The 22,271-nt window shown below is 42.3% G+C and overlaps 1 protein-coding gene across 3 annotated transcripts in view; it reads left to right on the top strand.

Annotated features, from left to right (window-relative positions):
* The window catches only part of LOC126466578 (serine/arginine repetitive matrix protein 1-like), a 636,028-nt gene that overhangs the window by 584,716 nt on the left and 29,041 nt on the right, over positions 1 to 22,271 (top strand). For all 3 annotated transcript variants that reach the window (XM_050096398.1, XM_050096396.1, XM_050096395.1), the window contains 2 exons: positions 14,729 to 14,866; positions 15,021 to 15,201. In XM_050096398.1, the coding sequence (XP_049952355.1) occupies positions 14,729 to 14,866; positions 15,021 to 15,201 (319 nt within the window). The remainder of the gene's footprint in view (positions 1 to 14,728; positions 14,867 to 15,020; positions 15,202 to 22,271) is intronic.

The raw sequence follows: 22,271 nt of genomic DNA, 5'->3' as shown, positions 1-22,271 counted from the left end.
AACGATTTCTGGTCAGACGAGTATCGAGTAATATCAACAGCAGCAGAAAATGGTATAACCGGTGTAGGATTCGTTATGAATAGGACGGTAGGGCAGAGGGTGTGTTACTGTGAACAGTTCAGTGACCGGGTTGTTCTAATCAGAATCGACAGCAGACCAACACCGACAACGATAGTTCAGGTATACATGCCGACGTCGCAAGCTGAAGATGAACAGATAGAGAAAGTGTATGAGGATATTGAAAGGGTAATGCAGTATGTAAATGGGGACGAAAATCTAATAGTCATGGGCGACTGGAATGCACTTGTAGGGGAAGGAGTAGAAGAAAAGGTTACAGGAGAATATGGGCTTGGGACAAGGAATGAAAGAGGAGAAAGACTAATTGAGTTCTGTAACAAGTTTCAGCTAGTAATAGCGAATACCCTGTTCAAGAATCACAATAGGAGGAGGTATACTTGGAAAAGGCCGGGAGATACGAGAAGATTTCAATTAGATTACATCATGGTCAGACAGAGATTCGGAAATCAGATACTGGATTGTAAGGCGTACCCAGGAGCAGATATAGACTCAGATCACAATATAGTAGTGATGAAGAGTAGGCTGAAGTTGAAGACATTAGTCAGGAAGAATCAATACGCAAAGAAGTGGGATACGGAAGTACTAAGGAATGACGAGATACGTTTGAAGTTCTCTAACGCTATAGATACAGCAATAAGGAATAGCGCAGTAGGCAGTACAGTTGAAGAGGAATGGACATCTCTAAAAAGAGCCATCACAGAAGTTGGGAAGGAAAAGATAGGAACAAAGAAGGTAGCTGCGAAGAAACCATGGGTAACAGAAGAAATACTTCAGGTGATTGATGAAAGGAGGAAGTACAAACATGTTCCGGGAAAATCAGGAATACAGAAATACAAGTAGCTGAGGAATGAGATAAATACGAAGTGCAGGGAAGCTAAGTCGAAATGGCTGCAGGAAAAATGTGAAGACATCGAAAAAGATATGATTGTCGGAAGGACAGACTCAGCATACAGGAAAGTCAAAACAACCTTTGGCGACATTAAAAGCAACGGTGGTAACATTAAGAGTGCAACGGGAATTCCACTGTTAAATGCAGAGGAGAAAGCAGATAGGTGGAAAGAATGCATTGAAAGCCTCTATGAGGGTGAAGATTTGGCGGATGTGATAGAAGAAGAAACAGGAGTCGATTTAGAAGAGATAGGGGATCCAGTATTAGAATCGGAATTTAAAAGAGCTTTGGAGGACTTACGGTCAAATAAGGCAGAAGGGATAGATAATATTCCATCAGAATTTCTAAAATCATTGGGGGAAGTGGCAACAAAACGACTATTTACGTTGGTGTGTAGAATATATGAGTCTGGCGATATACCATCTGACTTTCGGAAAAGCGTCATCCACACAATTCCGAAGACGGCAAGAGCTGACAAGTGCGAGAATTATCGCACAATCAGCTTAACAGCTCATGCATCGAAGCTGCTTACAAGAATAATATATAGAAGAATGGAAAAGAAAATTGAGAATGCGCTAGGTGACGATCAGTTTGGCTTTAGGAAAAGTAAAGGGACGAGAGAGGCAATTCTGACGTTACGGCTAATAATGGAAGCAAGACTATAGAAAAATCAAGACACTTTCATAGGATTTGTCGACCTGGAAAAGCGTTCGACAATATAAAATGGTGCAAGCTGTTCGAGATTCTGAAAAAAGTAGGGGTAAGCTATAGGGAGAGACGGGTCATATACAATATGTACAACAACCAAGAGGGAATAATAAGAGTGGACGATCAAGAACGAAGTGCTCGTATTAAGAGGGGTGTACGACAAGGCTGTAGCCTTTCGCCCCTACTCCTCAATCTGTACATCGAGGAAGCAATGATGGAAATAAAAGAAAGGTTCAGGAGTGAATTAAAATACAAGGGGAAAGGATATCAATGATACGATTCGCTGATGACATTGCTATCCTGAGTGAAAGTGAAGAAGAATTAAATAATCTGCTGAACGGAATGAACAGTCTAATGAGTAAACAGTATGGTTTGAGAGTAAATCGGAGAAAGACGAAGGTAATGAGAAGTAGTAGAAATGAGAACAGCGAGAAACTTAACATCAGGATTGATGGTCACGAAGTCAATGAAGTTAAGGAATTCTGCTACCTAGGCAGTAAAATAATCAATGACGGACGGAGCAAGGAGGATATCAAAAGCAGACTCGCTATGGCAAAAAAGGCATTTCTGACCAACAGAAGTCTACTAATATCAAATACCGGCCTTAATTTGAGGAAGAAATTTCTGACGATGTACGTCTGGAGTACATTGTATGGTAGTGAAACATGGACTGTGGGAAAACCGCAACAGAAGAGAATCGAAGCAATTGAGATCTGGTGCTATAGACGAATGTTGAAAATTAGGTGGACTCATATGGTAAGGAATGAGGAGGTTCTACGCAGAATCGGAGAGGAAAGGAATATGTGGAAAACACTGATAAGGAGAAGGGACAGGATGATAGGACATCTGCTAAGACATGAGGGAATGACTTCCTTATTACTAGAGGGAGCTGTAGAGGGCAAAAACGGTAGAGGAAGACAGAGATTGGAATACGTCAAGCAAATAATTGAGGACGTAGGTTGCAAGTGCTACTCTGAGATGAAGAGGTTAGCACAGGAAAGGAAATCGTGGCGGGCCGCATATCAAACCAGTCAGTAGACTGATGACAAAAAAAAAAAAAAATTATTAGGACTGTCGAGCACAGTACATTTCAGAACAGGTTTCCACAGATCTCCTACAGGAGGGACGTGATAAATCAGGTACATTTATACCAAGTTCCGGGAAATTTCACTCTGTTACTAAGCACGAGTCCTTGTAATGGCTGTACTCTAGCTGTCTAACAGATGCAACAGCAGTTTATTCACGGCCGCCATTATAAAACCTGCACTGCAATGTACGAGTCGTTGCGGCTGACGACTGTCCACATGCGTGACCACAGTTTTAAAATCTTATTTGTGTAAAATATTGGAATTCCTGTTTTCTGCTTCCGTTATATTCGCAACTAAACAACTGCAACTCACTGAAATTGTGTCATCAAGAAGGGCGCTAAAATTAAAATGTACAGAAATTAAACGAGGACCGTGGCTTCAGTAGTGCACGTATGCTGGCGTCTAACACTGTGAGGTTACAGAAAACTTCTGTTGAGTTTTTGACCTTTCAACAGAATCCGTCTTTGTCAGGGTTTAAGAAAATAATTATAATATGTATATCACGATGACGCCGATCAAATTTCGGATTATTATTATTTCTAATATTATTATTATGTAAATATTATGCTAGTGGCATGTCAGTGTCTTCGTACAGAGAATTTCTGACCCCAATATTCGCTGTCTTTAGCTTCTTTCTTCAATGTGCTGCATGCCCTTCCGTCTTTTATGTCATCCAGATGTTTAATTTTTCTCCTTCTTCGTCCTCTAGTCTCTCTGGTCTTCCGTTCGATAATGCCGTTTATGGGCCGCTCGTGTCTATTATGTGTCCGATGTAGCTGATGTTCCTCTCAAGAGTTGTATTGGGAACAGCATTCCTCTCTCCTATTCTCAATTCATCATCGTCTCTCACCCACTTGATCTCCTCTATTTCCCTTCAGCAACACATTTCAAAACTTTTTCTGCATTTTTCTCATGGTCCACGTCTCTGGTCTTTAATTCAAAGCTCCCTTAATTCCAACCTCAACTCCTTGTTGAATGCGTCTCTTATTCCACTTTCATTTCGTCAGTGGTCTTTCTGTGTTAGCAATCTTCTCAAGCGCTTCAAGTGCTTCACATTCTCCAGTTCTCGATTGTCGACAGTAATCCTCAAAGGTTTTTCCCGTTTAGATATTCACATCACTTTAGATTTCTCAATGTTGATTAGCATCCCATATTCCCTTTGGGATTACACCAGCCGACTCGTCATATGTCACAGCCCTGTGTGATTTTTGGAGAGCATTTACTTACTTGATGATGTTAATGAGTCATCTTCATATCCTGAAGTTGCCGTATCCGTTCAAAGTTTCCCTCGCGACCATTCTCCATACAGATTTAAGTCTTTCGGTGATAAGACAACATCCTCACCTGATCCCTCTTCCCAATTCCACGCTGAAATTCAATCTCACCTTTTCTTTTTTACCCCGGCACAAGTTGAGAATTAGTCTCTAATCTCTTCAGTCTGTTCCTTGCTTTTGCAGGATGTTCATCAATTTTATCCATCTGACTTTGCCGAAGGCCTTATGCCAGTCTATCAAACAAGAGCGAACTTCTTCGTTAATAGCAAAAACTCTGACAAAATACAGACCACGGGCATCGCGTTACTGGTTCCTTTTCTTTTCCTAGATCCCAACTGGTCCTCTGCCATTACGTCTTCAATATTTTGTTCTAGACGTCTGTTGAGTATTCATCCAAAGATCGTCGCCACGTCTGATATCAGACTGACAGTTCTGTAATCACAAAATTTGTTGATTTGTTGTTTCTTCTTGACATAAACCACTGAGGCGTCCGAAGAGTTCTTAGGCCATTCGCAGATTTCGTAGATTTTGTTGACTAGTTGCGTCAGCGATTACAACCCTCCGTTTCCGACATCTTTCAGCAAATACACCGGCATGTCGCGGTCTCCTGTAGATTTCTTCATCTCCTTAATCGCTTTCTCTGCTTCGGCTGTCCGTATACTGGGACCTTCTCCGTCTCGTCAATAACCTCCCCTGTCTCATTTCGCTCTTTTGCGGACGACGTTTTCAGCAACTCCGCTTGTCCTAAACTTTTGTCCCCTGGAGTCATGTACTCCGAAGGTCCTTTGCTCAAAAATGGCTCTGAGCACTATAGGACTTAACATCTGAGGTCATGAATCCCCTAGAACTTAGAACTACTTAAACCTAACTAAGCTAAGGACATCACACACATCCATGCCCGAGGCAGGATTCGAACCTGCGACCGTAGCAGTCGCGCGGTTCCGGACTGAAGCGCCTAGAACCGCTCTGCCACCGCGGCCGGCGGTCCTTTGTTCTCGCTTCCTCCCGTCTCCTCCGTTTTCTGGCACATAGGGTCATACCTTCCGCTTCTTTGTAGCTACCATATTTCGCCGCACATTTCTTCTATGTAATAGTCTTTCGCTTTGTCTGTTTATCTCGTGAGTGTGCTGTTAATTTTTCTTTATTCTTATTAGTTAACAATTTCACGCTTCCTCCTTTCCTGGATCTTCCAGAGCATCTTATTGATAATTCAGGGTTTCCTTACTGTCTTTGGTTTCCTCCCAACTTCACTCTTTCAATATTCAACAATACCAGTGCCGGGTACTGGTATAAAAAACAGCCAATAACTTTTCTTTTAATGGATGTCATCCTCACCTTGGTATTTCTGGAAAATTTTATATTACGGGCCATGATTTCACCACCGATATTTAGCCATTTTCAAGAATAAAACTGAAAAATTGCAAGGAAAAGAATATATACTTAGTCCTATCACTTCAGTAACAATATCATCCAAGTGGCAGTTACAAAACGACGTATTACTCACTTTTCGTGTTTGAACGCAGAAAAAAGTCATTTAAGTTAGTTACTGCTGCCGATGACTGTGAGAAACCTTATCTAAAGACCGAAGTTATTCGTAAAGCTGACACGGTAAGAAGTCCGAGGACATTTTATCGAGGTGAGAACAGACATCTCACAGAAATTTCCCTTGAAAATACCCTAAGATGACTGTCAGAGAACCAGACGGTATGATACATAAATCCTAAATTACACTTACGTTGCTATCTGCGAGATATATTATATTCCTCCCTGACCAAATAATTGAGTCCGCTCCCATTACTAAAGAAATTTATTTCGTCGCGTGTTAGTGCGATAGTAATTTTAGATCTTCCACTGTGTACTTAGATAGTGATATCTTACGCGAAGCTAGTGACAGTGTGCGACCTTATAACTACACACTTCTTTTATATGTTTCACTGGGGACAAATAATTTTGGTGACGGAATGTTCAATGTCTTTACATTGCAAGCGTGGATAAATAAGTTTAAAAAAATATCAGTATGTTCCTGACCTGTGTATAAAGTAACTAAATCTTTGTAATACTTTTTTTTTCGTATTATGCATTTCGTTGTATGGACCATTTACGGAAGCTATTAGAAATACCTTAAAGTAAATAATTATGATCTCTCATGTTTTCGTGGCATGATTGATTTATAGTGTGATGCTGGATGTTCTGCCAAGTTGTTTCCACTTTATGTACAATATTTCGATGAGCGACGCAGCTATCTTCTTTAGGCCCTGCGAGTTTTACTGTTATGGGTACCCACTGCCTTGAATGCAACCAGACTATGAACTACTGTTCGTCTCACACAACTACTCATAGCCGAGTTCGATTCCCGACGCTCACCACCCACTACGTCCTTTGATGCTCTTTTGCTTTCCAAGACTCGTACTTATACTCTGTGTTAGTTAAATTCTCTCAGAGTTTGTCTCTTCTGCTGGATGAAATGGCTAACGAGAGTTTAACAAAAATGGTGCCCTACTCTGTAACGTATCTTCCCTCCCTAGCAGATATTAATGTGCGGGAAATGTTTAAATCGTGTAAAAAGTAAACAATGCATGAATAAAGGTTTGCCACGGAAAAGAAAAATCACAAATGCGATTTCACGATGTGGTTAGTACTAGAATACACATCGAAAAGCAGTCAAATTCTTTGTTGTGCAGTATCACTGTGATTATACTTTTAGGCTACTTTCGATGTATCACGCGCTGGTGGCTTTTGTACACCATCATTTTTTGAAGGCTCGTTGACCGTGAAAGTACTATATTGACTTCCGGCATTAGTTCAGACTTCGTAGAAATAGATCTGCAGATTCGTCATTTTAAGAATACGATACTTAAATAACACGTCGAAATAAGCATTCGGTCATTCTACCTTCAAATAATGTGAGCACAATTCCCGACACGTTCACCTGAAAATATGACCTCAGCAAATAAAATTAATATCGTAGTGATAAATGGTTTATATAAAAACTGCAAACACTGTTAACTACGAAAGTGATAAACATTATTAGATAAATCCGATATTTTACGATGTTTGCAACATGTACGCCCTACAGATCTGAAAAGTTTGAAGAGAAGATTCGGAGGAACTTAACAAGAAGAGAAACTTCTCTTCCATGTCTTGCGTTTTTCAAAAAACTGAATATAATTACTGAGTTTCTTTAACACATTTTATATATAGCACAGTCCCGAGCGGCCAGCAAGAGACATTTTCAGAATACGATATCGGATGGGTGCTGCTACCAATGTTTATACTGATTTGTAACATAGTCGTTACAATTGGTTGTGTATGCAGTGACATAACTATAAAATTACACCACATTTGTGATTATTTAGTTTCCCGAAGAACCTACAAATAAGAAACGTTGCGTTACAGGACAGTTTAGTTAATTTTCTGTTGGGACGTAGTGTAGACATTTACTGACTAATGTCATTTTCCTTAAGTAACAAAAAATTGCTAGTGAACGCCAGATGACCTGTCCAGCAAAGCAGAATTTTGTTCGCTACATTTTCAGCCAAATCAGTGAATATGGAACCTAGGAAACCTGTATGGAATGTAATACCTACATTATTCGACCTCTCAGATAACCCATCAGGACTTTAGCTTCAGGGGAAACCACAAAGAGGCGATAGTAAATCGTCAAAAGCAATAAAACTGTTTCCAACACAGGAGAAACCAGTTCCACGATTGCTACTAAATCTGAGCCACAAACGGCAAGAATCTTCACCACATTCGCGTTTGAAACAAATTTAATTACATTTACAAAAATATTCTTGTATTAGAAAGACAAGGGAAGTGTAAGACACGATGACTCATTGGACTCCATAAAAAATTTCTGAAGTGTCGAGGAAAGTGCATATGTTAATAATAACATCCACTAACAGAAATATATGCTTCTCAATAGTCTCTTGCTATTAGAAGAGTAATCCTCCAATATGGACATACTCGAATGTACTTCTTCATGAATGAGTTGTAGCTTATGAAGCTCAATCAGTGTGATTCGGCTGTTGTTACATGTATTTCAAAATAATTCACGTCTATTGGTAACTAACTAAACACAACCACTATTCCGCTAATTAAGTGAAAAATAGTTGAAAACAAACATTATCCTTACAATGCACGTGACTGTCTGTTTTCTCACCGCTTGGAGCGCTAGAATAGCTCCAGCTATAAAACTGTAGCAAAGAAAATTTTTTTTGTGGTAAGCCCAAACTACTGAGGTCATCGGTCCCTAGGCTTACACACTACTTAATCTAACTTAGAATATCTTACGCTAAGGACAACACACACACCCATGCCCGAGGGAGGACTCTAACCTCCGACGGGGGGCAGCCGCGCGAATCGTGGTAATCACCCTTAAACGGCACGGCTAACCCGCGCGACAAAAACGGTAACAATTTTCGCACCAGAATGTGTTCTGGCCGTATTTAATAGACTGTGGTGTACGCAATGCGATTGCAGCGCACCAAGTGGTCGGAATTTACGCTGTTGAGTTGGGCGAGATCTTCTGAAAACAAAATCCCAACTTAATTCTTTCTAATGGTCTGTAGAATTGTTTTTACAAAGGGGAAGGTGAGTAGCGCAAGAAATTGCAGCAACAACAAGAAACAACAAGAAGACGCCACTTTTTTCTGACAACCCTACTAGATGTGCACTGCTTCATTACCGAACAGTTTATTTACGAATTTCTTGTAACCTACAATATTTACTGCATACTATCGTGTCCTTTAAGAACAAAAAAATTGCTAGTAAACAGAAGAAGATCTGACCTTTTGCAGAAAGGCGTGCCATATCTACACAGAAACGTAAATTTTAAGTCACTACACTTGCAGTCAAATCAGTGAATGTCGAAAGTAGGAAACGTATACGACATGCAATACTAACTTCATTTAACGTAGCCGATAGGCTACCACAACTGTAGCTGAAAGAATAACCACACAGATATGGTAATAAAAGAAGAGAAGCAATAAAACTATTTTCCAACAAAGAAGAAACCCAGTTCCTGAACGGCTGCCGCACCTGGGGTACAAACGGCAATAATTTTCCAGACATTCGCTTCTGAAGCGAAAATAAATACATTTGCAAAACTACTTATGTAATAGAAAGGTACAATTAATATTCGATCTGTAATCTCCGGGGCTACAGGCACAATTGGTGACATGGATTTCTTAGAGACTGAAGATTAATTTATGCGAACAATAAAAATAAAATAAAATAATACATATTATGCGAGATATGTTTCAACTAGGATCATTATTGAAATTGAATGCGTCTTCATTGTTTATTAATTTTCTGACGTTTTTAATTCGATAGGCTCCTCATTTATACTGTTCCAGACTCTTGGTGTTTGCATCACGATAGTGGCCTCGTCGCATTTGGTAGTTTGATTATATTGCAGAGGTGCTTAGGTTTGTTATACACACTGTGGTCCTGGCATCCTTTCTTATCTCAACCAACATGTCAGCGGAAAAGTAAGTTCGCCCTGTTTTCCAAGTTCCATCGAGAATATTATGTTCCAGCATCTCTGTAAGCTTTTCCGCTCCACGTAGCCACAATACAAATGTGTCGTCCACGTACCGATAGAAGCATATTGGTTACAAAGTGACGGATTCTAGTGCCTTCAACTCGAGAGATCAAACATTTTCAAACAAAACAGGCATCGACGAAGAATTACAATGCCTAGGAATAGCATTCCGATAGGCTGAGTACTCAGATCGTAGCAGCTAAAATGAAGAACGCCTGACGAATCGGTTAAAACTGAGACCAAGAGAGAGAAGCTAATGCCACGACGGGTAGCGGCGTTGTCAGGGGATTCCTATCACGGTTCGCGCGCATCCCCTCGACGAAGGTTCGAGTCCTCACTCTGGCATGGGCGTGTGTGTGTTGTCCTTGCGTAAGTTAATCTAAGATTAAGTAGTGTGTAAGGTTAGGGACCGCTGACCTTAGCAGTCTGGTCCCATAAGATCTTATCACAAATTTCCAAATTTCTCCAGAGAAGCTGGAAATCGTTTATCTATTTTAAGCTGGCCGAATATATGGAGATATCGGTCTACTCCAACGGAAGAATGGCAACCACTACGCTCTCTCCAACTGAGGTAAAATATATTCCATGTAAAGTTATAGACGATTTAGGTCTCCGAATACCAGATATGTATCGTATTCCATGCGAATGTGGCATGACTTACATGGACCAGACTATCAGAACGTTCAAGGATAGAACTTAGGAATATTAGCGACAAATCCGACTAAAGAAACTAAGGAAAACAGGTGTCGCCCAGCCTCCCAGTAAAGTAGTATAGACACCAAGCTCCTGGGACAGCATAATTGCCGGCCGGTGTGGACGAGCGGTTCTAGGTGCTTCAGTCTGGAACCGCGCGACCGCTACGGTCGCAGGTTCAAATCCTGCCTCGCGCATGGATGTGTGTGATGTCCTTAGGTTAGTTAGGTTTAAGTAGTTCTAAGTTCTAGGGGACTGATGACCTCAGATGTTAATTCCCATAGTGCTCAGAACCATTTCAACCATTTGACAGCATAATTAAGGAGTCCATCGAAATAAAAATTCAGAAAATCGAATAAACAGGGAAGGTGGTTTCAGTTTAAATAACCTTGGGTTTCAACACTCAATTTATTAAAAACTCAGCGGCCATCACAGCTACCACACTTGTCAAAAGCTGACAGAATTTGTGTTTCGCGGAGTGCCAGTGCGAGTTCTGAGACACAAAAGAGAGTTGAATTGTTTATTTGGCCTCATGAATCGTAATCGACAATAAACAGCTGCAAGAGATAAACAACTGGTCGTATGATATTTCAAGGCCTGCGTTATTGTGATTACGATGCAAGGTTCCTTTGGACGTGCGTGTATGTCGAAAGGAACAGTCTTCCTTTGTACATTCATGTATGTTCTAAGGAACAGTCACTGCGGCGACCACAGCAGTTACGAAACACATCAAATGAATTCGCAGTTCCGAACAAGAACTACCAACAGCTGTATTTGCGAATGACGACAACGAAAATCTTTGCCGGACCGGCAGACCTTACGTATGTCGTCAAGCATGCGTCAACAGTTCAGTTTGGTTGGATTCCAGGCAGTCAGTTCACATAGGATAATAGCAAAACTCTCAGTACCTGGAGGTAATGTTGGGTCGGTGGTCGATTTGATTGGGTTAATAGGGGGGCAGAGACCAAACAGCGAGGTTATCGGTCTCATCGGATAAGGGAAGGAATTCGGCCGTGCCCTGTCAAAGGAACCATCCAGGCATTTGCTTGAAGTGATTTAGGGAAATCACGAAAAATCTACATCAGGATGGCGTGACGCGGTATTGAACCGTCGTCTTTCCAAATACGAGTCCAGTATGCTAACCATTGCGCAACTGCTCTCGGTGGTGGTCGATACGTGCAAAAAATGGAAACAACAACTTGGAAGCACGCCCGGAAGCTCGATATTTAGGTAAAGAGTTGTGTGGCATCGTTCAGCGGTAGACACAGGATGGCTATTACGACGCCTAGTAGATACGGTTTTATTCCAGCACGTAAAAGTGGCTCTGAGCGCTATGGGACTGAACATCTGACGTCATAAAAGTCCCCTAGAACTTTTTTTCTTAAATTAAAGAGAAAAAATTAAAAAAAACCTAGAACTTAGAACTACCTAAGCCTAACCAGCCTAAGGACATCACATACATCCATGCCCGAGGCAGGATTCGAACCTGCGACCGTAGCAGCCTCGCGGTTCGGGACTGAAGCGCCTAAAACCTCTCGGCCACCGCGGCTGGCCCAGCGCGAAAAGATGCTTATTATGACGCTTATGTGAGAGTTGGTTTTAAGCATATCTTTTTATGTATGCTGAGTGTGCTGTCGTGGTAGTCTCTATGTTCTGTAGAATGAAACACGGTGCAAGCATATAGCCTATTGCTATGAATAACACCATGGCGAGACCGGTATGGCGCCTATGTCCGACGAATGGACCACCATCGACCATTTCGCATGATCTCACTTCATGAAACACTGCGATGAGGGTTGAAATTTAATCCAGAACATTTGTTGAAAGTCTGGAACTATACGCCACTGCGTGTCCTCCCGGCACCAGCCTAACACCGGCAGTGATAGTTAAATCCACTACCAGCATTCGCGCTGACTCGAACGCCGCAGCAAGGGACTGCGCTAGCGAACGCGGCAAGGGAGTCTGGGATCCGTGGAAAATGTTGTTTTTGTGGACCTACATAATGATACCTAGCATTTAGGTTCAGTTTGTACAAGTCGCTTTCCATGCAGGTCCCATTGATTTCACAAACATTTGTATTCATTCGCTCCAGTGACGAAGTTTTATGCATTTATTTTCCGGTTGGGCTGTTCAGGAGACTCCCCGTTTTTGTCGTCCAGCGAAGAGGCAGAACGGATTTGCAGTAAACTGTTCTCCCATTGCCATTTAATTATTTGGTTTCTCTGAAATTCATTACTGCCTCTGGACACATTTTAACGTTAAAACGAAATCCACAATATTACGCAACTACAAACATTTTTTATTTTGTGTGTCGGTAATATTTACTATATTCTGTGATGGACGAGATATAGACTGATGGAAATGGAAAGTATTATACACGAATGATACACTAACTGAAAACTAACAAGCAGAGACGCTAGTATTTGAATGCCTGTCGGGTTCGTTACTTAAAAGTTCATTGTTATGCGAGCTTTTTTCCAATTTTTTTCAGTACAAAAGTAAACCATTCCTGCAGATGTAGAATCGTTTGCTTCTAACTTAACTGGAAAATTTTAGGGGGGACAGACAACATAACACCTCAGACAATACACAAGTGTAAATTATCGCTAGCTTTCAGCATCTGAGAGAGGTCGAATCAGTGGTAATAGAGACAAGGAGTCATCACAGCTGACTGATGCAATAAGCACAATTGTGGAAGGAAAGAAGGGAAAGCACGTGTCCTTCCTGAAGCACTACTACAAGACAGGACACTAGCATTGTTCGACTGGCTCTGAGCAACGTACGGATTACAACAGCAGCGGTTACAGACACTGTGTCAGCATGAACCGGCGGTAACAGCTTAGTGAAGGACAGATTGTAAACTCGAACTGGTTTCTGTTGTTTGAGGCTCACACTGTATCACAAACAAAGCGGCTCTGAGCACTATGGGACTTAACATCTGAGGTCATCAGTCCCCTAGAACTTAGAACTACTTAAACCTAAATAAGGACATCACACACATCCATGCCCGAGGCAGGATTCGAACCTGCGCCGGTAGCATCAGCGCGCTTCCGGACTGAAGCGCCTAGAACCACTCGGCCACAACGGCCGGCTATCTAGCAAACTTCATGAACGGATATAGTACGTTTTTTAGGCATTCCTCAAGATAACGTTCGAAGGTAGTTTGCTTCGTTGCCACAACTAATACAACTGTGTATTTATACCCGTGGAGTCACACTTCGCACTTACGATGATCGACAACAGTCTGAATGGAATGGAAGTTGTACCATTTAATACTCGTCATGCGATGTAATCGAATTAAAATCAAATATTATTGAGTGAATTAGATTATGAAACGAGGTACTTAAAGTAGTAGGGTTCCCGGGTTCGATTCCCGGCGGGGTCATGGATTTTCTCTGCCTCGTGATGACTGGGTGTTGTGTGCTGTCCTTAGGTTAGTTAGGTTTAAGTAGTTCTAAGTTTTAGGGGACTGATGACCATAGCTGTTAAGTCCCATAGTGCTCAGAGCCATTTGAACTTAAAGTAGTAGATGAGCTTTGCTGTTAGGGCAGCAAAACAACTTACGATGGACGAAGTAGACAGAACATAATATGTACACTGGCGTTTTCAAAAAAATACTTTCTGAAGAAGAGAAATTTGTTAGCATGGAATATTGATTTAAGTGTTAGAAAGTGATTTAATGGAATGTAGCCATGTATGTATTCGGTATCCGAAACTGACATACGGCAGGGAGAGCGGTGTGGTGACCACATGCCCCTCCATATCCACATCCAGTGACGGCTATGAGCTGAGAATGACACGGCGGTCGGTCGGTACCGTTTGGCCTTCATGGCCTGTTTGGGTGGAGTTTAGTTTCTTTTTTCAGTCGTGTATGGAAGTCAAACATGGACGGTAAACAGCTAGACAAGAAGAGGATAGACGATTTTTAAATGGAGAATACTTAAGATTAGACGAGTAGCTCACTTAACCGATGAGATGACATTGAACAGAACTTGGGAGGAAAGAAATTTGTGACACAATCTGACTAGAATAAGTAATCGGTTGATATGACACATTTTGAGACATCAAGGGATCACCAGTTTAGAATTGATGAGAAGTGTGGGCGGGTAAAAACCGTAGAGGAAGTCCAAGAGATCATTAGAGTAAGCAAATATAGAAGGATGTAAGTTCCAGTAGTAAGTCGGAGATGAAGAGGTTTGCACAGGATACTGTAACGTGGAGAGCTGCATCAAACCAGTTTCGGACTGAAGACCCTAACGACATAAGTTGTGGTGAACATTCCCACAAAATCTGAAAAATACGGGACTGCTGCTCTATCATGCTCCATCAGTGTAATTTTAGAATGCATCCAGTAACTTGTAAGCGATCAGCACTAACCTGCGCTGCTTCACTAGTGCGAGTCAGTACGTCAGGTATGTTGTGGAGAGTACAGTGAGGTTGCTTGTGCATGCAGGCCGGACAGCGGCCTAGTTCCGCCCCCGCCAATGCCTGCTACGCCACCGCCCACGCCGCCGCCGCCTCCCTGTCGCAGCACGGCCGCCACGCCGGTCAGCGCAGCAGGCGCCGCCCACAACCCGCCGCCCACTCAGAGGTAACAGACAAACCCAATCTGTCGTCATGGCTATACTGTTCCCTTTTGAAATCATGTCCACTCGTTCGTGATCAGATTGTATTAGTGACACGCATTTTCTTCCGAGACATTGCTATTTACACTTCGCTGCTGCAAATGCTGTTCGCTTCTGCAGCCGACACTTCGCGTACCACAGAGTAACCGAGGCGCAGTCCGTGGCCGCCGCCAGCCACCACCAGGAGGCGTTCGTCGCCGTGTCCATGGTGGAGCTGCCTGGCAACCACTCGCGGAATCACTCCAACAAAAACCATGATCAGACACAGCAGCAGCAGCAGCACCAGCACGTCTCACCCGAGGTATGATCAACAGCGTGTGTACAGTAGCTAGCGGCCGCGCGGGATTAGCCGAGCGTTCTAGGGCGTTGCAGTCATGGACTGTGCGGCAGGTCCCGGCGGAGGTTCGAGTCCTCCCTTGGACATGGGTGTGTGTGTTTGTCCTTAGAATAATTTAGGATAAGTAGTGTGTAAGCTTAGGGACTGATGACCTTAGCAGTTAAGTCCCATAAGATTTCACACACATTTGAACATTTTAGTAGCTAGCGTAATTAAAAATAGTTTTGCTAAAATCACGCTTTCACTGCTGATCAGATAAAATGTAGGACCTAAGAAAACTAACCGAGAACTGTTAATAGCTGAAATCAAAAGTATAGGTTTCTAGAAGCACATCACTGGGAAAACATTCTAGCATCTTGGAACTTTGGCCGGCCGAAGTGGCCGTGCGGTTAAAGGCGCTGCAGTCTGGAACCGCAAGACCGCTACGGTCGCAGGTTCGAATCCTGCCTCGGGCATGGATGTTTGTGATGTCCTTAGTTAGGTTTAACTAGTTCTAAGTTCCAGGGGACTAATGACCTTAGCAGTTGAGTCCCATAGTGCTCAGAACCATTTGAGCCATCTTGGAACTTTGTTGGAGAATATACCTTCTATTGAGGGGATAAGATCTGTTCTCATTTTTAAGCTTCAGAAGACTCAAACATTTTATAAAACTATAACAAATATGAATCAAATTTACAGTAATTTATCACATACATGATGCTCTTTCTCTGTCTCTCTCTCTCTCTCTTTCTCTCTCTTTCTCTCTCTTCTCTCTCTCTCTCTCTCTCTCTCACACACACACACACACATTGTTTAAGTTCCTTTCCTTCGAGCTCCATCCCTAGAAAATATAGTTAAGCATCAAACATTTACTTTAATATTTAACTTTTTGGCTAGTTAGTTGTAAAGAAATCTTTATGCAAGACCTCCTCTTTCTGGCCATATTATGCTGAATGAAATTGATCTTGCTATCTGCAGTACTTGACCTTGCTACATAGAAGTCGAGAGGCACTGTTTGTTAACAAATGCGGTTACAGCGTTGGGTATGTATAGTACATCTCCATTTGTTCAAGAAGATAAACGTTTCGTATGCCCCAATGTGATACTAGATAGAGTGATTCAGCTGCCCCAAATACTGGGTTTTCTTTAGATCGCCACACCTTCAAATATCATGTGTGATATTTCCATATTCTTTCAGTCGCTACGCGCAAACCACTAGACCTACAGAAAAAATAAAAGGGACGTTTTTGTAGGAAATTTAATGTAGTTAAAATTTGTACAGCGATACGTCTTCGTTGAAGGGCACGGTTCTCGGGTTATTCAAGATAATTGAATTTATAGATGGCTTTTGAATGTTTCTATTGAATAATTTCAAAACTATGTAATCTAGTGGAAACGTATTCCGGTAAAAATTTTAGCTGCATTAAATGTCCTACGAAAAGGCCATGTAAATTTTTTAAGTAGCGCTAATAGTCTGTTCGTAGCGAACGAGAGAATACGAAAATCTTCCACATGATATTTGAAGGTGTTGCGGATTTCATAAAACCCAGCGTTATGGGCAGCTGAATAACCCCATATACTGAAAACATCAAGTTACAAGAGCTATAATTGCTGTTATGAAAGTTCCTGACGGGTTAAGACTGTATACCAGACTGGAAGTCGAACCTTGGTTGTCAGACTAGAAGTCAAAACTTGGGCCTGATCCCTCCATGAACAAGTGCTCTGCCGACTTAGCTATCCAAGAAAGGCTCACGGCACCCTCTCCTTCACTGCCCCTGACCACACTGCTTCACACCCGCCAGCACCTCTTTCTTCTACTTTCCAAACTTTACAGTAACTGTCCTGTATACCTCGCGGAATTAGCAATCCTGGAAGAAACGGTATTGTGGAGACAGGGCTTAGCCGCAGCCTTGAGCAAAGTTTTCAAAATGTATTTTCACCCTGCTGCGGAGTGTGCGCTTATCTGAATCTACCTGGCGGATTGAAACTGTGTGCCACATCCGGACTCGCTGTTGGGAATTTTGGGACTGTCCCTTTTCAGTGAACCGGACATGCACGAACAAAATGTCCCATCTACCGGCAACAAAAACAGACATTAAATCGTTGTCGCCGGGCATTGTCGAATTTGGGTTAGACCGAACGATCACTTGCTCCCAATCAACCAAAAGATGATTCAACTCGATGATTATAAGCGTAACTAAGTCGTTCAATGCTGCAAACCAAAGCGCTTAATTGATCAAAGGGAATGGGCTTACAAGCACAGGAGATGCAAGATCGATTCTCGGGCTTCATCCCTTCCAGTATGTTACCAACAATTTGTCCCTCGGGAACTTGCAGTTCTAAGCCCAAAACAGAGGTCCTAAACCGCTTTTAATAGTTACTCAAGGCCTCATTACTTGATTGCACTGACACTGCAGCTCGTTGTTCAAACAGGATGACAGCTTGAAACAGATCACCCGTTGACACAACTCCTTCAACCCTTTTACCTCACGCAAATTATCAACAAATATTTGACTCAGTGTTTCGCTAGTTAACTGATTCTGTAACCAAAGAACCTGATCATGAGGCAAATTCAATGCGTTCGCATGCCGCTCAAATCTAACCGAAAGCCATGAAACCACGTTGATGTCACTCACCGACTCAGTGGGCTATTTATCAATTTCCCTCAATAAAATTCCTATAGGGTGTGGTAGTTCACTGAAATTACTCGTACAAAGTGACTGAGCACAAGAAAACGCCTGACTAGGATTACTCAAACGGACTTAAGTATCAGAAACCTGGTTTCCACTCGAGCTTGCTACATCCTCTAACGCAAACTGATTTGCAACATCTTGCACTTCGGTAACCTGACCCTGCCGTTGTTGAATAATTTACAACTGTTTGGCATCAGGCTTAAAATGGCCAAAATCATTAATCCGATTTTCCCAACGCAAAATCAGTGCCTGAAGGCCAGCGAGTTGTTTACAAGTGGGACAAGCGCCGTCAAGAAAATCGATGTTCAGAACTACACTGGCAAATGCAGCAGTATAATGTGGCATCGCGTCTCCTGCCTATGAGGTAACGGGCGAATTGTGGCGCCCTGAAAATATTCTAAGTTCGGAGTTGGCGTGGCCGCACGGGCCGCTCGGTATGTGCGGGCCGCTCGGCAGGGCGACCACGTGGTGCCGGGCGTTGGCCGAAGCAAGATTTGTCCAGTGCGAGCTGGTGGCTGGGAATTCCATGTTGACACTATGTCGATGAAAGAGACTTGCATGCCGGGCGTGCCAAAGATGGCGGACTTTGTGAAACCTTAATGGCAGACATTTCACAATTCGAATAGAAATTAATAGTAGCCAGAGGAATCACGATACCTCAAAAAGAAACATGTACATCACCATTATTTGCAAGACGATTGTGATGGTGTAATCAGATTTTCATTATCTTTATTAGTTTAAAGTTTAGTATCGGACTGTAAATTATACAAGTAACACCCAGCAGCGGATTTCCAGAATCTAAGCGGTTCATCCGATTTTGTCGCTCGACGTGTCTTTAGAAAGCTGTTAGTGTAAACCTAAATTGATATAAATTACAGGTATGTAACTTGAATAGTACATGAGTTATTGGAGGTCAAAGTGGCCGATTACTATTGATCACGTCAGGCCATCAGTACGAGGTGCATTCAAGTTCTGAGGCCTCCGATTTTTTTTCTCCGGACTGGAAAGAGATAGAAACATGAGCATTGTTTTAAAATGAGGCCGCGTTCATTGTCATACGTTCCAGAGATGGCAGCACCGTACGGCAGATGGAATTTTACCGCCAGCGGCGAGAATGAGAACTGTTTTAAATACTTAAAATGGCGACGTTTTCCTTACTTGAACAGCATGCAATCATTCGTTTTCTGAATTTGCCTGGTGTGAAACCATTCAAATTCATCGACAGTTGAAGGAAACATGTGGTGATGGAGTTATGGATGTGTCGAAAGGGTGTTCGTGGGTGCAACAGTTTAATGAAGGCAGAACATCGAGTGACAACAAACCGAAACAACCATGGGCTCGCACAAGCCAGTCTGACGACATGATCGAGAAAGTGGAGAGAATTGTTTTGGGGGACTGTTGAACAGATCGGCTCCAGAGTTGGCATTTCTGTGGGTTCTGTGCACACAATCCTGCATGACGGCCTGAAAATGCGAAAAGTGTCATCCAGGTGGGTGCCACGAATGCTGACGGACGACCACATGGCTGCTCGTGCGGCATGTTGCTAAGCAATGTTGACGCGCAACGACAGCATGAATGGGATTTTCTTTTCGTCGGTTGTGACAATGGATGAGACGTGGATGCCATTTTTCAATCCAGAAACAAAACGCCAGTCAGCTCAATGAAAACACACAGATTCACCGCCACCAAAAAAATTTCGGGTAACCGCCAGTGCTGAAAAAATGATGGTGTCCATGTTCTGGGACAGCGAATCCTTACCCATTGCGTTCCAAAGGGCACTACGGTAATAGGTGCATCCTACGAAAATGTTTTGATGAACAAATTCCTTCCTGCACTGCAACAAAAACGTCCGGGAAGGGCTGCGCGTGTGCTGTTTCATCAAGACAACTCACCCGCACATCGAGCTAACATTACGCAACAGTTTCTTCGTGATAACAACTTTGAAGTGATTCCTCATGCTCCCTACTCACCTGACCTGGCTCCTAGTGACTTTTGGCTTTTTCCAACAACGAAAGACACTCTCCGTGGCCGCACATTCACCAGCCGTGCTGCTATTGCCTCAGCGATTTTCCAGTGGTCAAAACAGACTCCTAAAGAAGCCTTCGCCGCTGCCATGGAATCATGGCGTCAGCGTTGTGAAAAATGTGTACGTCTGCAGGGCGATTACGTCTAAATGAGTAGTTAATTAGCAAAAAAATTCGGAGGCCTTAGAACTTGAATGCAACTCGTACTACACAGTTAGACGAAGAAACGATAGCAGCATGTTTATAAATATATTTATTCATCTATGTCTTCGTTTATATCCTAGATATACTATTCATGAAGAAATTGGTCAATTATTTACTGTGTTTAGAAAACACAGAAACATTAAGCTACAGGCCTACTTTGTTTCTATTCTTTTGATATATTTTTATATAATCGTTTATATATTTAATAATGTGTGTTAGAGCGTGTTTATGGTCCACCCGTAGGAATATTTATTTAATTTCAAGTTATTTAAATGTAAATCCAGTATTTCGTATGTGCTTCAATATGTTTGTGAATGTACGTTGACTTGGAGACATGGAGGGAGCGCTATCGCCAATCAAAGCGCTCATTACTAAGGGAGGCAACTACCAAAGTGAATGGAGGGGTAGTTCTGAAGAGTGCGGTGCGAAAGACGGTACGCGAGAGGACGCGGCTGAGTGCTGGACGTGACACTGCAACGGATGCACGGTCGCGGCAGAGACGTGGAGAGTGTGGAGCGGTTTGCGCGTGGTCGCGACAGATAGAAATACTTCGGAGTGCCGACTTGTGCACTTGTGGGATTTCCGTGGCTTCTACAGTGAAGACGTAGTGAGCGTCTCGAAGTGAATATCTCACGAGCTACGTTGTCGTTCATAATTAATTATGTGCAGTAGGAATATATTGTTTCCCTGTTATTCAACTTATGTTTTATTTAACTGCTGGACCATCGAAACCAATAAGTGTTTTGCAGAAATATACCGCATTCTCAAAAGTAATTCTATTATCGTACTCATCATTTTAATTCGTTAAAATAGTACCTGCAGATTTTATTTAATTGCAATCTTTCATTTATAAATTTCTATATTAATTCGCAATTGCCGAGTGACAAGAACCTTCAACCATTCGATTCATGTGTGTATTCATATTGTATACTGTAGACTCAGCAGTATTTGGCTTGTAATGCGGCAACTATGCATCCCAGCCCATAGACAACGAAACCAGCAAAAACTTTTAATATTTGAACTATGAATCGGAGGGTATGTAGTTGAGGGCCAACACACTACTCATTTTTACTTATTTGAAAGCCTGCATGCCTCACCAACAGTTTCTGCGGTGACGCCGAGGAGCTTATCCAAAGCCGCTCTCACTCGAGCTGTAAGACCAGGAAACGCTGTCCTCGTCAACTTGAGAGCGAATCTTAGCTTCGTAGACGATCTACTCTTTCCTTAACAAGTTGAGCCCCGGACAAGGCCGCGCCTCCATGGTGAACTTTGGCTTGAAAATCACAAATGTATAACTGACAGTAATTTACCTTAACCACTATATCACTAAATAAACAATCAAGGTCACAGATACTTAAACTCCCCACCACCACTCCCCCACAGTAATAAAAACTACGATCTGAGTAACTAGAGCCCTCATGGTATGCAGGTGACATTCTCTGAAGTTTGGAACGTAAGAGATGAGGTACTGGCTGAAATAAAGCTACGTGGGCGGACCATGAACCGCGCTTCGAGAGCTCCGTCGACAGAGTACGTGTAGCGAAATGGTAAGGTCCTCGTTTCGAGTCCCGGTCTGGTACACAGATTTCATCTGCCAGGTAATTTCAGAACATCTCACATTGTGCTGCAGAGTGTGTATTCATACTGAAAACTAGACTTGCTATATGCATCTCATAAACGATGTACAGACTGGCAGTGGAACATGACCCTTCATGTCACTTCCATGTGTCACACATACCGCAAAGCACACAAAGTATTATTAGATAAAGCTATATGAAACTCTGCAAAAATTTGGTTTTAATGTTTAACGATCCTCTGCTAATTAAGTACGTAGAAAATGCTTACTGCCCGTGACATTTCATGAGAGTGCACAATACTGTAACGAAAATGTATAATCATTTTAAGAGAGACATCAACACATTTTATAAAATGTAGTTTAATTAACGTGTATATGGTGTCAGTTCGTCTGGGGTTCGGCGTCGTACTAGTTCCGACTATCAGATCCCGGGTTCTTATTAATACAGTCGTAAATCAATTGTTTTTGTTTTCAGAATATTAGGTTTTATTTTCATTATGCGTGAACCAAACCACACTCATAAACACAGCTCAGTGTCACAAGATAAACATATATTCA

The sequence above is a fragment of the Schistocerca serialis genome, chromosome 1, assembly GCF_023864345.2.
Source record: "Schistocerca serialis cubense isolate TAMUIC-IGC-003099 chromosome 1, iqSchSeri2.2, whole genome shotgun sequence".
NCBI lineage: Eukaryota > Metazoa > Arthropoda > Insecta > Orthoptera > Acrididae > Schistocerca > Schistocerca serialis.
Note: the sequence above shows the minus strand (reverse complement) of the source record. Positions and strands in the feature narration are given on the sequence as shown.